The sequence below is a fragment of the Trachemys scripta genome, chromosome 3 (assembly GCF_013100865.1).
Source record: "Trachemys scripta elegans isolate TJP31775 chromosome 3, CAS_Tse_1.0, whole genome shotgun sequence".
Classification (NCBI taxonomy): domain Eukaryota; kingdom Metazoa; phylum Chordata; order Testudines; family Emydidae; genus Trachemys; species Trachemys scripta.
In genome coordinates, this window is record NC_048300.1 from 186,285,265 (window position 1) to 186,301,230 (window position 15,966).

The following is a 15,966-nucleotide window of genomic DNA, read 5'->3' on the forward strand; positions in this document are numbered from 1 at the left end:
GCAAAAAGGGCTAATGTACTTCTTATGGCAGTGGTGAGACTTATACTGGAATTCTGCATACAGTTCAGGTATGTACATTTTAAAAAGGATGCTGGAAAATTCTGAGGGGGGTGCAGAAAAGAGCCACAAAAATGATTCAGAGGCTGGAGAAAATGCTGTACAGCGAGAGACTTAAAGAGATCAATCTGTTTATCTCATCAGAAAGAAGATTGAGAGGCGACTTGATTGCAGGTGAATGCTACTTTGTTACGTGAGTAACTTGACAGGGAGAAAATATGGGTACTAAAAAGGTCTTTAATCTAGGGGAGAAAAGCATAACAAGAACCCATGGCTGGCTGGAAGAGGAAATCAGACAAAATCAAAGTAGAAATTAGGCACAATTTTTTAACAATGAGGGTGATTAACCATTGGAACAAACTACCCAGAGCAGTGGGGTGGGGGTTCTCCTTCTCTGGATGACTTCCAGTCCAGACAGGAGACCTTTCTGGAAATTATGCTTTAGGCAAACACAAGTTATTGGGCTCAATGCAGGGATAACTGTGTGGAATGTAATGGCCTGTGCTATGCAAGAGGTCAGACTAGATGATCTAATGGTCCTTTCTGGCAATGCAAATAGATCTTTCAATGGCAATGCAAATAGATGGATATAAAAATGGCATTTTATTCAAGACATTCCAAGGCATGCAATGCAATTTCTGAGCTTACATTGAACTATATGTTAATGCAACACATTTCATTAATCTACTCAGTTTTGATGCTGTGTATATGATACATGTCCTGTGAGAGATGCCTCACAGCTCAGAGAAATTAACTGCTTTCTTACTAGGAGATTGGGTAAAACAAAACAAAAAAGATAGTGTTAAAATGAAGAAAAACACCTTAACTCAGTCTCTTGAGAACATCACCCAACTGTACTTTTGATGATCTGAAGTTATAGTTTTTGGGCCTGATCCTATGATATGCTGAGCACCATCGACTCCTATAGGAGACGTGGAGAAAGGGCTCAACTTCCAGGGAAGTCACTGTGTGTAGAGGGTACTCAGCACCTGGTAGTAGACGCTCAGCATCTTGCAATATTAGACTCTTGGAATGCATCCAAACTAGAGCCCAAATGCCACCACACATGCATGGATTTATGAGCTGTAATTTTGGGACATGAAGATGGTGGAGCTGACAATTTAGGAGGCTGTTAGGCTGCACTGGTGCGATTCAAATGCTGTGGATTATCCTTCTCTTTCAGAGCCTTCACTATGCACTGAGAATATTGCAGAATAATAGATATTGTCTTGCTTGCTTGGATGTGCTTCATTACAAACTTCCATCTGTGGTTTTCTAACAAACCAGTCTTCATACACTTGGTCAATTTTAAGTTGTTTGCAGATTCAGTTTTCCTTATCTCTGAAATACTCCGCTAAGGGGAAAAAACAAATAGAAAACATTTTCTTTTTAAATATTTGCCGTAATGGAGATGCTCTACTTTAAATCAACACTGGAATGTACTGTAATTAAATGAAAGGGATCATAATCTAACTCGCATCAGCATTTGCATCTGAATACTTAAAATATATGAATACCTACATTTACTATTAGCAACTCCAAATATATCTCCATTGTGTCATTTGAAATAAACAGAATATTTCTTATTGTAAGATTGTGGCATTAAGATAGTCTTCTCTAAACACCCCTCCTTCAGATCAGCAAGCACGTTACAAACCAATCATATGCAGAAATCTCCCCATGAATTACATAAAGTAGAACACATGAACCTGCTTTGTTTTCTCTGCAGGAAAAGATTAAACTGCACAACAAATGGTGCTCAAAAAATAAACCTCTCCAAACCTCCGTCTGACCTAGCAAACACAAGCTAGGTTTACACTTGAGTGCGCTAGTTTTAATCTAGCTAGCTCAGGTACTGTGGCAGCGAAGCTGTGGCCGTGCAGATTTCAGCACAGACTAGCCCTGGGAATAATTATCCACGGTTCTGGGCGAGCTTGTACAGCCCAGGCTGAAGCACGCACTGTCACAGCTTTGTATGTCTACTCCAGCTGCGATCACACCCCACGATTGAAGAATAAACATACCCTGAGGGTTTGTCTACACATAAAACCCTATAGCGGCACAGCTGGGCCACTGTAGCGCTTCAGTGTAGACATTACCTACGCCGATGGGAGGAATTCTCCCACTGACATCGGTAATCCATACCCTTGAGAGATGGTAGCTACATTGATGGAAGAATTCTTCTGTCAACATAGTGCTGTGTACACAGGGACTTAGGACGGCTTAACATGCCACTCAGGAGTGTGGATTTTTCACAGCCCTTAGTGATGCAGTTATGTCGACCTAATTTTAAAGCTACTTTTGCTCTTCACTCCAAGCACAGGAACAGAGGAAGTAAGAATCAGGCCAATAATATTAACTATAATGTTTTCAAGCTAGTTTTCTTAAATCAATCCATAGTATCCCTATTAAAAATTAACTATAATTATAGGACTGTAAACAGTAAAAGCTTTTCTTTTTAAGATTTGATACAGATACCTTCATGTTTTTATTCAGTGAAAATTGAAGATTAGTCGGAAACATGGCATCAAACAACGTAAAGTCCATTTTAATTTTCCTTTTCATGGGCTTTCAAGGTTTTTCTGAAGTCCCAAATGTTCCAAGCAGTTTGCTGGAATGAAATGCTGCCCCCCACTTGTAACATATCACTACAAGTTACATTCAGACATACATGCACATGAAGTAATTACCCAGTTTCTCTAAAGCTTCCACACACACGCTAGGATACATCCCCTCAGAGTAAGTAGCAACCAGGATGTATGACTCTGTTTTCACAGCTATCAGACCACTGTCTTCCTAGATAAAGAAGAAAACTGGTTAAAAGTTGCAGAGTTCTTTTAAATATATACACTATTTATCAATGTATGCTAGACAAGAATATTTTCTGTCTTTAAGTTGTGTGTCACTTTGAGGAAGAGAAGATACTGTTTTAAAGCCTAAATCAAGACTGCTATTGATAACAGACATAAATTAATTTAAGATGATGTGTTTTATATATATTTTAATCAAGCCAAGCAATAGCTGTGCTGGTTTTCTGTTATACTGCATGTTCCCCATCTTTTTTCATAAATAATGTTTATAAAGCACTTTGAAGAGATAAAGTGAAATCCGGGTGCTAAGTGTAACCCACAAAAATGTTATTAAAATATTAATAAAATAGATGTGTGTGCTGTGTATAATTTGAAAGATTCCAAAAAGGCTTTACAAACTATACACATCTGAATCTCATTAATTTTCAATAATGAATGGAAGTCCCATTGGGAATTACTGAATTAGGATACAAATGTGTGGGTTGCCCAGCATCTTCTGGGAGTTGCTGAACACACTCAACTCCCATATTTGAATTACATGATGTCAATTATTGAGCATCTGAGTCATGGGATGTGAGGATCAGCAAGTGTGTATGCACGTGCACGGGAATCACTACTCACCACTACTCAGCTACCTTTGGGGTGGAACATGTGTGCAGTTTCACAGTTCAAAAGAACAGCGTAAAGCTACCTGCATGATTCAAGAGCTTAAGTACCAACCTCAGGGCAGACTGTTAGGAAGCTGAGCACTAACCCCAAATTGGCTGTGAGTTCTACACTTAGATTGCACCAACCAAGTATCAAAGATAAACTGAGCTGGAATTGATATGCAAACTAGACACAATCAACTCAGGATTGAATAAGGACTGGGAATGGCTGAACCATTACAAACATTGAATCTATCTCCCCTTGTAAGTATTCTCACACTTCTTATCAAACTGTCTGTACTGGGCTAGCTTGATTATCACTTCAAAAGTTTTTTTTCTCTTACTTAATTGGCCTCTCAGAGTTGGTAAGACAACTCCCACCTGTTCATGCTCTCTGTATGTGTGTATATATATCTCCTCAATATTTATTCCACTCTATATGCATCCGAAGAAGTGGGCTGTAGTCCACGAAAGCTTATGATCTAATAAATTTGTTAGTCTCTAAGGTGCCACAAGTACTCCTGTTCTTTTTGCTCAGGCACTATACCAGCTTTCACATGGAGTCACTGTCCTTTTGGGTACTCCAATCTATCTCGCCACGCAGATGAGCGTACCCTTGTGACGGGTGGTCCCTTACACCAGAAATCACATCAATACTCTGGTTACTCCCAGTCCCAAAGGACCTGTCACTTACCCAGGCCAATTGCATCTTACACCAAAGACAATGTTTGTAGCAAATCCTATAATCTCTATAAACATTTATTCAGTAGGAAAAGGAAACAAGAGAATTATTTACAGGGTTAAAGCAGCTAAACATATATACACAAACGCGTTACCATCTTAAGTTTCAAACAGTTATAGAAGCTTCTATAATAAGCAAGCTCTATATATCCTTTAAGGCTAACCCAGGCTAAGCCCTAGGGTGCTCTTGCTTATGCCTAATAAACCTTGCCCTCCGAAGTCCAAGCAGCATAGCGATAATCAGTTTCTTCTGGCTGGGGTTTTTTATTTCCCTCTGCCATGTGCTCTGAGCTGTGAACTCAGCTGATGGGAGGAATCCACTTGCATGACTCATTTTCATGGGTGGGAAGGGGAGGGAGGGAAGTAGAGCAACAGAGTCTTTTGTGCCCTTTAACAGTCCATAATAATCCGTTTGCTAACAATGGACCGTTCCTGTTGGGCAAGACATAACACTTTCTATTGCAGATTGGCACTTCACACTAGTTAATGTCTCTCTCCTTCTGGTGATTTACAGAGTCACAGAAGCTTATAATACTACCACTCAAATATTACATTAATATGGAATATAGAAGTTATAAGTGAGATTAATGCAGGCAGCAACTCAAAAGCATTCACTAAAGTCTAAACACTAAACACATTCTTATAATTCTAATACCTATTTTAACAATACTAACACACAGGTGAGCCAGACTCATTCCAGCTATGTATTTGTCAGTGTTCCACTGCGGCCTGGGGACCTTGGCATGAGCTGGCACCTGGTCTACAGCATCACAAATGCTACATAACATTTAAAAAGGCAGAGAAGCATACCACATGCAACTGCAAAGTGGCTGGGAATTTATGTTGTCATAATGTAGTTAATCAACATGGAACTGGGCCAGAACACTGGGGTTAACACTTTTATTTTTGTTTTTGAAAAAAAAAAAAAAAAAAGAGAAAGCGTTGAGCTCTTCAGTGACAAGTCAAGATGCTGATACTGATTATCAGTTGGTGTCATTGGCCAGTGAAGCTACTCAGAAAACCTGGCCACCTCGTTTTACATCTACACTACTACACAGCTGGAAATAAGACCGCCCATAATGAGAAATCTCAGCACCCAGCTTATCCTAAAAGCCAGAAATAGTGATTGTGCCACAAATAGTGTGAGAAAAATATTTGGGATAACAGAATTCAATTTCCCTTCTCAGTGTTAGTAAAGAAATAAAATTGTTGGATAGTTTGAGATGGATGGTCGAATATATTTCTGTTTTAATCTATAAATCTCTGCTTGTCATTTTCCTTGTAGAGATTCTGTGCTGTGCATTTATTTGTTTGCCCCGTATATTGTAAAGGTGCTGTGGATAGAAAGGAGGCAACAGTTTGTTTAACCGCTAATCGACTCTGGGTGTTAACATAAACAGGAGATGTAGGACAGAAAGAAGAAAAGCGGGGGAGAGGGATAGCTCAGCGGTTTGAGCATTGGCCTGCTACACCTAGGGTTATGAGTTCAATCCTTGAGAGGGCCACTTAGGGATCAGGACAAAATCAGTACTTGGTCCTGCTAGTGAAGGCAGGGGGCTGGACTCAATGACCTTTCAAGGTCCCTTCCAGTTCTAGGAGATAGGATATCTCCATTAATTTAATTTAAAAAAAGAAAACTATCAAATAATTTTTTCAGTGCTTGGACCTACTTGCCATAAATGTTAACAACTTACATTTTTAAGATAGATGGAGCACTCATCTGCTCGGACACATTTATAATGCTTCTCCTTGAAGTAAAGTCCCTCCCTTCTGACGTGTAATAAGTTCTTGAAGAAAGCAGAGCTGAGGAGTAAGGCATGCTGTGGCTGCAGCTAAATTGATAAAATGAGACATTTTGTTATGGACCAAAAGGACACACTTTTGCAATCATTAAAAAACACACTTCTTCTGTTATGTCTGATAATTAACCAAAGACGATTTCATAAATAGATAATGATGACACAAAAAAGGAAAATGTCTGAACAACTTTGAAATTGGGCTTTTAGTCCAAGTAAGAATGAATTGTATTTTCAGTGTCTGATTTAGGATCGGAGTCACAAATGCTTGCATTTACCCCTATGAGTAGTCCCATTGATTACAGTGGGATTAATGGTAAACGGTATGCCCAGTAGTGTTTACAGGATTGGGCCTTTAGATTAAAACCTCTCTGGAGCAGAGCACTCTGCCTTGCTCTGTGTTTGCACAGTACTGAGCAAACAGATGCCGCATTCGAATACTAATAATCTCCATCTTTAATATATAGACGTAGCTTTGAGAGACTCCAGCAAGTGAGCTTTTCAGATCAAGGTGGAGCATTACATGCTAGAATCTAGGAGCAAATCTTCAGCTGGTGTGAAATGCCATAAATCCATTGAAGTCAATGGAGCTATGAGAATCTACACCAGCTAAGAATCTGCCCCCAGTCTCCATCAGCCGCACTTCTAGAGTGAAGATGAAGTTTTAGCATTTTAGATCCTTGTTAACTGCTACTCTCCTATGGATAACACTTTGGTGCTCAGATACTATGGTGACGAGACCATATAAGTAAATAGAGAGACAGATTTGACCCCCTCTGTTCCAATGTAACATAAATAAGATAAAATAAAATTAGACAGGGGAAGCATTAGTTTTGCCATACAATACAGAAGTGCTGCTATTCTGCTGTCTTGTTTGGTACCTTGTTGATCACAGAACAAAATCAACACAATCAAAGGTGATTGACGCAGTCCAAAGCACGAAAGAAATGGAATTCTATTGACATAACACCTTTCCTGCAAAGATCTAATATGAGTGCTGTGATAAATGAAGGGGGAGAGGGGTAGCTCCCTTTTATGGACAGCAAGTTAGCTATAAAGTCCCTCTTGGTGGCTGTTCTCTGCTTGCTTTATCTGTAAAGGGTTAAAAAGTCTCCCTGGCTAGGTAAAAGAAAGGGAGTGGGCACCTGACCAAAAGAGCCAATGGGAGCGCTCATCTTTTTAAAATTGGAAAAAACTTCCTCTTTGTTGTTGTTGGTCTCCAGAGAGCGGAGACACAGATCAGCAATGCAATAAGCAGCTTTAAAACCAGGTATGAAAAAGCATCAATTCATACCTCGAACCTACTTATCTGAAACCCCAGATATGTAAGTAAATTAGGCCTGGTCTATACTACCCGCCTGAATCGGCGGGTAGAAATCGACCTCTCGGGGATCGATTTATCGCGTCCCGTCTGGACGCGACAATCGATCCCCGAATCGGCGCTCTAACTCCACCAGCGGAGGTGGTAGTAAGCGCCGCCGACAAAAAGCGGCAGAAGTCGATTTTGCCGCCGTCCTCACAACGGGGTAAGTCGGCTGTAATACGTCGAATTCAGCTACGCTATTCACGTAGCTGAATTTGCGTATCTTAAATCGACTCCCCGCTGTAGTGTAGATGTACCCCTAGAGAATGTCTAGGAAGATGCGATTAGGGTTTTTTTTTTTTTTTTATTTCTTATTGGCTTGTGGACGCCTCTGTGCTAATCCCAGATGCTTTTGTTTTACTTGTAACCTTTAAGCTGAATTTTTGTAATTGTTCCTTTTAAGATCTAGCAAAAAGCCTAAGTTTCAAATGTAGTTCCTTTCTTTTGGGTTTAATAAAATTTACCTTTTTTAAGAACAGGATTGGATTTTTGTGTCCCTAAGAGGTTTGTGCACATGTTGTTTAATTAGCTGGGGGCAACAGTTGATTTCCTTTGTTTTTTTCCTCAGCTCTTCCCCAGAGAGGGGGTGAAAAGGCTTGAGGGTACCCCACAGGAAGGAATTCCCAAGTGTTCCTTCCTGGGTTCTCAAAAGTGGGGGAGGTTTGCACTTGGGTGGTGGCAACATCTACCCATCCAAGGTCAGAGAGAAGCTGTGACCTTGGGAGTTTAATACCAGCCTGGAGTGGCCAGTATTAATTTTTAAAATCCTTGCGGGCCCCCACCTTCTGCACTCAAAGTGCCAGAGTGAGAAATCAACCTTCACAAGAGCTTTACAACAAATTCAACCCCACAACACACTTTTTGGTAAGCAGTATCATACCTAGGGCCCTACCAAATTCACGACCATGAAAAACGCATCACGGACCGTGAAATCTGGTCTGCCCCTCTGAAATCTGGTCTTTTGTATGCTTTTACCCTATACTATATAGATTTCACAGGGGAGACCAGCATTTTTCAAATTGGGGGTCCTGACCCAAAAGGGAGTTGCTCTGAAGGCACTCAGCTCTGAAGGCAGTGCCCCGCCAGCAGCAGCGCAGAAGTAAGGGTGGCAATACCATGCCATGCGATCCTTACTTCTGCGCTGCTGCTGGCAGTGGCTCTGTCTTCAGAGCTGGGATTGCGGCCAGCAGCTGCCGCTCTCCAGCTGCCCAGCTCTGAAAGCAGCACCACCGCCAGCAACAGTGCAGAAGTAAGGGTAGAAGTACTGCAACCCCCCCACAACTCCTTTATGGGTCAGGACCCCTAAAATTACAACATGGTGAAATTTCAGATTTAAATAGCTGAAATCATGACAGTTATGATTTTTAAAATCCTACGGTTGTGAAATTGACCAAAATGGACCATGAATTTGGTAGGGGCCTAATCAGGGCCAGCTCCAGGCACCAGCGCAGCAAGCAGGTGCTTGGGGCGGCCAACGGAGAGGGGCAGCACATCCGGCTCTTAGGCAGCAATTCGGCAGCAGGTCCCTCAGTCCCTCTCGGAGGGAAGGACCTGCCGCCGAATTGCCGCCGAAGAACGAAGTGGCGGCAGTAGATTTGTGCCACTGATCGTGGCTTTTTTTTTTTTCCTGGTTGGGGTGGCAAAAACGCTGGCGCCGGCCCTGGCCCTAATTATACCCCACTTGGCTCAGAGGTTATTAGAATTGCTCAGTGTCACACAGCCAGTGGAACAGCCAGGAATATTTATTAGAACCCAGCAGTCCTGACTGACAGTCCCCTCTCTAATCACTAACTCATGTTCCCTCCCTTTGAAGAGTGTGGTACATTTCTAAATTTTCTACCTTCAGTGTCACTTGCTAGGATACTTTCTGTTTCCTTACATTAAAGCCAAAGGTTGATGCCCACACAGTCTCGTCCTTTAATTTGATGATGGCCGCGTGTTCCACATGTTTTGTTCTGATGAGGCAATCATTGAGCAAAGATTGAATTTGGTTCATTTTTCTTCAGTTCTGTGAAAGAAATCAGATATAGATAGGGGTTCATTTCCTTCCAGTTGTGCTTCAGAGACCTGATCCTCCTCCCATCCGGAATTTAATTTAGCTTTCTTTAGGAGGCTGATCCAGAGTAAAAAAGCTGAGAAATACTCCATGCATCCGAAGAAGTGGGCTGTAGTTCACGAAAGCTTATGCTCTAATAAATTTGTTAGTCTCTAAGGTGCCACAAGTACTCCTGTTCTTTTTGCGGATACAGACTAACACGGCTGCTGCTCTGAAACCTGTACTTTACATGACATCTCATCTGGATGGTGATGATGAAGTAAAATAAAAATGATAAAGATGTTCTTATCACTATACAGCATAATGATTACATAAATCAGACCACTTCATCTTGAATGGTCCCTTGAAATATAGGTTATCTATTTATGCAAAACAATCTGTTTCATTTAGTATTTAGCTGTGACACTAAGTAAGTTTCCCAGAGCGCTGTGTAAGATCAAAAGCTTGTCTCTCTGACCGACAGAAGTTGGTCCAATAAAAGATATTAACTAGGGTGACCAGATGTTCCGATTTTATAGGGACAGTCCCTATATCCGTGGCTTTATCTTATATAGGCGCCTATTATCCCCCACCCCCGTCTTGATTTTTCACACTTGCTGTCTGGTTACCCTAATATTACCTCACCCACTTTGTCTCTCTGATAAAATCAGACTATATAGTTTTATGAAGTAAATCACTATTAAATAACCATATAACAAATTGTAATGCAACCTTTAATGAACAAAACTGTTGTTGGATAATCCTGACAGTTATGCAGCTAATTAATCTAAAGATTTTATACACAATTTTATAAAAGTTATGCCTTAGTCAAACTCAAATTGAATACTGCGTGCAGATGTGGTCGCTCCATGTCAAAAAAGATATATTGGAATTGGAAAAGGTTCAGAAAAGGGCAACAAAAATGATTAGGGGTATGGAAAAACTTCTGTATGAGGAGGGATTAATAAGATTGGGACTTTTCAGCTTGGTAAAGAGACGATGAAGGGGGAATATGATAGAGGTCTTTAAAATCATGACTAATGTGGAGAAAATAAAGAAGGAAGTGTTATTTACTCCTTCTTATAACACAAGAACTGGGGTCACCCAATGAAATTAATAGGCAGTGGGTTTAAAACAAACAAAAGGAAGTATTTCTTCACACAACGCACAGTCAACCTGTGGAACTCTTTGCCAGAGGATGTTGTGAAGGCCAACACTTTAACAGGGTTCAAAAAAGAACTAGATAAATTAATGGAGGATAGATCAATGGCTATTAACCAGGATGGGTAGGGCAGCCTCTGTTTGCCAGAAGCTGGGAATGGGCAACAGGGGATGGATCACTTGATGATTACCTGTTCTGTTCATTCCCTCTGGGTCACCTGGCATTGGCCACTGTCAGAAGACAGGATACTGGGCCAGATGGACCTTTGGTCTGACCCAATATGGCCATTCTTATGTTCTTATACTGGGCTCAATACAAGGGTAATTGTGTGAAATTTAATGGACTATGATACATGGGACATTGACTAGATGATCTAACTCTATATACTATTCTATTCTGTATAGGTTTTTATACCACACTTACCACTGTAGTATCTAAGCACTTTCCAGTAGTGCATTAAGCAATGTGACTCGCTACACAACTGTCATGTGTTGTTTGTTCTCTCATCCTCTCCCCAGGGATTAATGGTCCTTTCTTGCTTTATGAAGTGTAGATTTATTTTTATTTTAAAAGAAACTTTTACTGAAAAATGTTCTGCCCAGTCAGCTGTCTAGTGAGTATGTGAAGTCTAAAGGGCTTTGACCTGCTGAATGCTGACGCCCCATCATAATCACTGTGCCTCTAAGAGTTGCAGCACACAACTTGAAGCCCAGGGAAGAGGGGTTAAACCACCTTTGTGCTCTTCCAACTGAAGCAGCCCAAGGGCCAGAGAGGTCCAATGTGTAATTTAGTCAGCCCTGGGAGCCTGTCTTGACAGCACAGTTAGCTCAAGTTATAACTCAAGTGCTCAACTTCCAGCTACCCACAAAAATGTCTGGCTCAAGTTAAGTGGTGCTTTAAGCTTGAGCTAACTGGCCTGCATGGGTGGTGGGTGGAGCCCCCCTTAGGGGGGGCTAGCCCGCAGCTCTGCCTCTTCCACCCGCCCCTTCCCCCCCACAGCCAGAGCCCCAAGAACCCCTGCCCCTCCCCTGCGGATGGGGCCACGAGTCCCCCCCTGCCCAGAGGAGTCCCAAGCACCCCCGCCCCTCGGTTGGAGGAGCCTGACACTGGCTGGAGGCTCAAATGCCCGCCCCCCCTCAGCTGTAGGAGTCCCTCAGCTGAAGCCCCAAGCCTCCCCCCACCGACCCAGAGGTGCCCCGGGCCAACTGCAGCCATACTGTGCCTCCTCTCCACAGACCCCAAGCCGCTGCAAGGAAAAGCCTCTCAGCAGGCCACCTTCGAGAGCTACACAGCTCCTCCCATTGCACCTGTCTGGGACCTTTCACTCATCGACAGGCTGCTCAGCAACTGGTGAAAAGAACAGGTTAAGGACTATTTAGAAAAGCTGGACGTGCACAAGTCCATGGGGCCAGAAGCAATGCATCCAAGGGTGCTGAGGGAGTTGGCGGATGTGATTGCAGAGCCATTGGCCATTATATTTGAAAACTCGTGGCGATCGTGGGAGGTCCCGGACGATTGGAAAAAGGCAAATATAGTGTCCAACCTTTAAAAAGGGAAGAAGGAGAATCCGGAGAACTACAGACCAGTCAGCCTCACCTCAGTCCCTGGAAAAATCATGGAGCAGGTCCTTAAGGAATCCTTTTTGAAGCACTTGGAGGAGAGGAAGGTGATCAGGAACAGTCAACATGGATTCATCCATGGCAAGTCATGTCTGACCAACCTGATTGCCTTCTATGATGAGCTAACTGGCTCTGTGGATATGGGGAAAGCGGTGGACATGATATACCTTGACTTTAGCAAAGATTTTGATACCATCTCCCACGGAATTCTTGCCAGGAAGTTAAAGAAGTATGGGCTGGATGAATGGACCATAAGGTGGATAGAAAGCTGGCTAGATTGTCGGGCTCAATGGATAGTGATCAATGGCTCGATGTCTAGCTGGCAGTGCCCCAAGGGTCGGTCCTAAGGACAGTTTTGTTCAACATCTTCATTAATCATTTGGATGATGGGATGGATTGCACCCTCAGCAAGTTTGCAGATGACACTAAGCTGCGGGGGAGAGGTATATATGGTGGAGGGTAGGGATAGGGTCCAGAGTGACCTAGACAAATTGGAGGATTGGTCCAAAAGAAATCTGATGAGGTTCAACCAGGACAAGTGCAGAGTCCTGCACTTAGGACGGAAGAATCCCATGCACTGCTACAGGCTGGAGACTGACTGGCTAAGTGGCAGTTCTGCAGAAAAGGACCTGGGAATTACAGTGGACGAGAAGCTGGATATGAGTCAGCAGTGTGTCCTTGTTGCCAAGAAGGCTAATGGCATATTGGGCTGCATTAGTAGGAGCATTGCCAGCAGATCGCGGGAAGTGATTATTCCCCTCTATTCGGCACTGGTGAGGCCACATCTGGAGTACTGCATCCAGTTTTAGGCCCCCCACTACAGAAAGGATGTGGACAAGATAGGCTTATGTGTAGTGCTGGGGAGGAGCCGGTGGTCGTGGTACATGTAGGTATCAACTACATGGGGAAGGATAGGAGAGAAGTTCTGCAGGCCAAATTTAGGCTGCTAGGTAAGAGATTGAAGTCCAGGACCTCCATGGTAGCATTCTTTGAAATGCTTCCAGTTCCATGTGCAGGGCCAGTTAGACAGGCAGAACTGCAGGATCTCAATGAGTGGATGACACGATGGTGTAGGGAGGAGGGGTTTAGATTTATTAGGAACTGGGGAAGCTTTTGGGAAAGGGGGAACCTATACAGGAAGGATGGGCTCCACCTAAACCAAAATGGAACCAGATTGCTGGAGCTTAAAATTAAAAAAGTCGTAGAACAGTTTTTAAACTAAGGGCTGGGGGAAAGCCGACAGGTGAGGAGGAGCATGTGGTTCGGACATCCCTTGGGGAGGATCTAAAAATGGAGATTCCCTATGTCCTATTAAGGAGGAGAGGACGGAAAATGATAAAATACAGGGAGGATCTGATGAGAAACAGCCAAATGAAAAAAGTCCCGTTCAATTACGTTATGCAATAGGGGACAGCCAAAAAATGACAAGTTTTTAAAATGTTTATATACCAATGATAGAAGTCTAAATAATAAGATGGGTGAACTAGAGTGCCTAGTATTAAATGAGGATATTGATATAATAGACATCACAGAAACCTGGTGGAATGAGGATAATCAATGGGACACAGTAATACCAGGGTACAAAACATATCAGAAGAACAGAACAGGTCGTGCTGGTGGGGGAGTGGCACAGTATGTGAAAGAAAGCGTAGAATCAAATGAAGTAAAAATCTTAAATGAACTAAATTGTACTATAGAATCTCTATGGATAGTAATTCCATGCTTGAAAAATAAGAATATAGCAGTAGGGCTATATTACAGACCACCTGACCAAGATGGTGTTAGTGACTCTGACATGCTCAAGGAGATTAGAGAGGCTATTAAAATTAAAAAACTCAATAATAATAATAGGGGATTTCAACTATCCCCATATTGACTGGGTACATATCACCTCAGGAAGGGATGCTGCGATAAAGTTTCTTGACACCTTAAATGACTGTTTCTTGGAGCAGCTAGTCCTGGAACCCACAAGAGGAGAGGCAATTCTTGATTTAGTCCTAAGTGGAGCACAGGATCAGGTCCAAGAGGTGAATATAGCTGGACCACTTGGTAATATAATTAAATTTAACATCCCTTTGGTGGGGAAAACTCCACAGTGGCCCAACAATGTAGCATTTAATTTCAGAAAGGGGAACTACACAAAAATGAGGAGGTTAGTGAAACAGAAATTAAAAGTATCAGGGGGTAGCCGTATTAGTCTGTATCCACAAAAACAAGGAGTCCGGTGGCACCTTAAAGACTAACAGATTTATTTGGGCATAAGCTTTCGAGGGTTAAAAACCTCACTTCTCCAGATGCATGGAGTGAAAGTTACAGATGCAGGCATTATATAATGACACATGAAGAGAAGGGAGTTACCTCACAAGTGGAGAACCAGTGCTGACAGGGCCAATTCAATCAGGGTGGATGTAGTCCACTCCCAATAATAGATGAGGAGGTGTCAATTCCAGGAGAGGCAAAGCTGCTTTTGTAATGAGCCAGCCACTCCCAGTCCCTATTCAAGCCCAAATTAATGGTGTTAAATTTGCAAATGAATTTTAGTTCTGCTGTTTCTCTTTGAAGTCTGTTTCTGAAGTTTTTTTGTTCGAGTATAGCTACTTTTAAATCTGTTATAGAATGTCCAGGGAGATTGAAGTGTTCTCCTACTGGCTTTTGTATGTTACCATTCCTGATGTCCTATTTGTGTCCTTTTATTCTTTTGCAGAGGGACTGTCCGGTTTGGCCAATGTACATGGCAGAGGGGCATTGCTGGTGCATGATGGCATATATAACATTAGTAGCCATGCAGGTGAATGAGCCCTTGATGGTGTGGCTGATGTGGTTGAGTCCTCTGAGGGTGTTGCTAGAGTAGATAGGGGGATATTCTCCTGGAATTGACACCTCCTCATCTATTATTGGGAGAGGACTACATTCACCCTGATCGAATTGGCCCTGTCAACACTGGTTCTCCACTTGTAAGGTAACTCCCTTCTTGTCATGTGTCATTATATAATGCCTGCACCTGTAACTTTCACTCTATGCATCTGAGGAAGTGAGGTTTTTTACCCTAAAGCTTACGCCCAAATAAATCTGTTAGTCTTTAAGGTGCCACCGGACTCCTCGTTGTTTTTGAGAAATTAAAAGGTACAGTATCAAAAGTAAAATCCCTGCAAGCTGCGTGGAAACTTTTTAAAGACAACATAATAGAGGCTCAACTTAAATGTATACCCCAATTTAAAAAACATAGTAAGAGAACCAAAAAAGAGCCACCATGGTTAACCAAGAAAGTAAAAGAAGCATTGAGAGGCAAAATGGCACAAAGCACTTGCACGTTACAGGGGTGCACATGTAACAGCCATGCTGGGGCCAACCCCTGACCACTAGTCTGTGGGGTCCTGTCCTCTCCCAGGCTCCTGGAGGTAGAGCTCTGTGTGCACTGGGACCAGCCCCCTGCCTCGCGCAGGCTCGGTGGCCAGCCTGGAGCAGAGACTACAGTTCCCAGCATGCAACGCTCTCTACATGTATCGCTAGATGTTAATGGGAACGCGCGGCATGCTGGGAGATGTAGTCCTCCCGGGCCTCACCTTACTACGAGAGATGAGGGGAGCCCCCACTTTAACCTTTCCCCCCCACACCTCCGCAACCATCGGACCCGCCGTGGGTGGCGCCCCCGCTCCTTACCTAGCCAAGCAGCACTGCAGCGCCTTTCTCAACTGGAGGGCGGGGCCTTTTGTCTCAATACCCTGATTCGCTGAGG

General features: G+C 42.8%; 1 protein-coding gene across 1 annotated transcript; it reads right to left on the reverse strand.

The window, feature by feature from the left end:
• Positions 1-577: 577 nt before the first annotated feature.
• Positions 578-15,928, reverse strand: PFN4 (profilin family member 4). Its single transcript, XM_034766616.1, has 5 exons — positions 15,891-15,928; positions 9,294-9,422; positions 5,950-6,087; positions 2,748-2,853; positions 578-1,411 (listed from the first exon to the last, which is right to left on the reverse strand). Exons 2-5 carry the CDS (start codon positions 9,408-9,410, stop codon positions 1,383-1,385), a joined length of 390 nt encoding a protein of 129 aa, XP_034622507.1. The 5' UTR covers positions 9,411-9,422; positions 15,891-15,928; the 3' UTR covers positions 578-1,382.
• Between the last annotated feature and the right edge of the window lie 38 nt (positions 15,929-15,966).

Coding starts and splice junctions, on each gene's coding strand:
- PFN4 (XM_034766616.1), bottom strand. CDS start 9,410: ATGAACCAAATTCAATCTTTGCTCAATGATTGCCTCATCAGAACAAAA. Junction 6,088..9,293: donor CATCAACCTTTGGCTTTAAT/GTAAGGAAACAG, acceptor TTATCAATTTAG/CTGCAGCCACAGCATGCCTT. Junction 1,412..2,747: donor GGAAGCTTTAGAGAAACTGG/GTAATTACTTCA, acceptor TTTTCCCCTTAG/CGGAGTATTTCAGAGATAAG.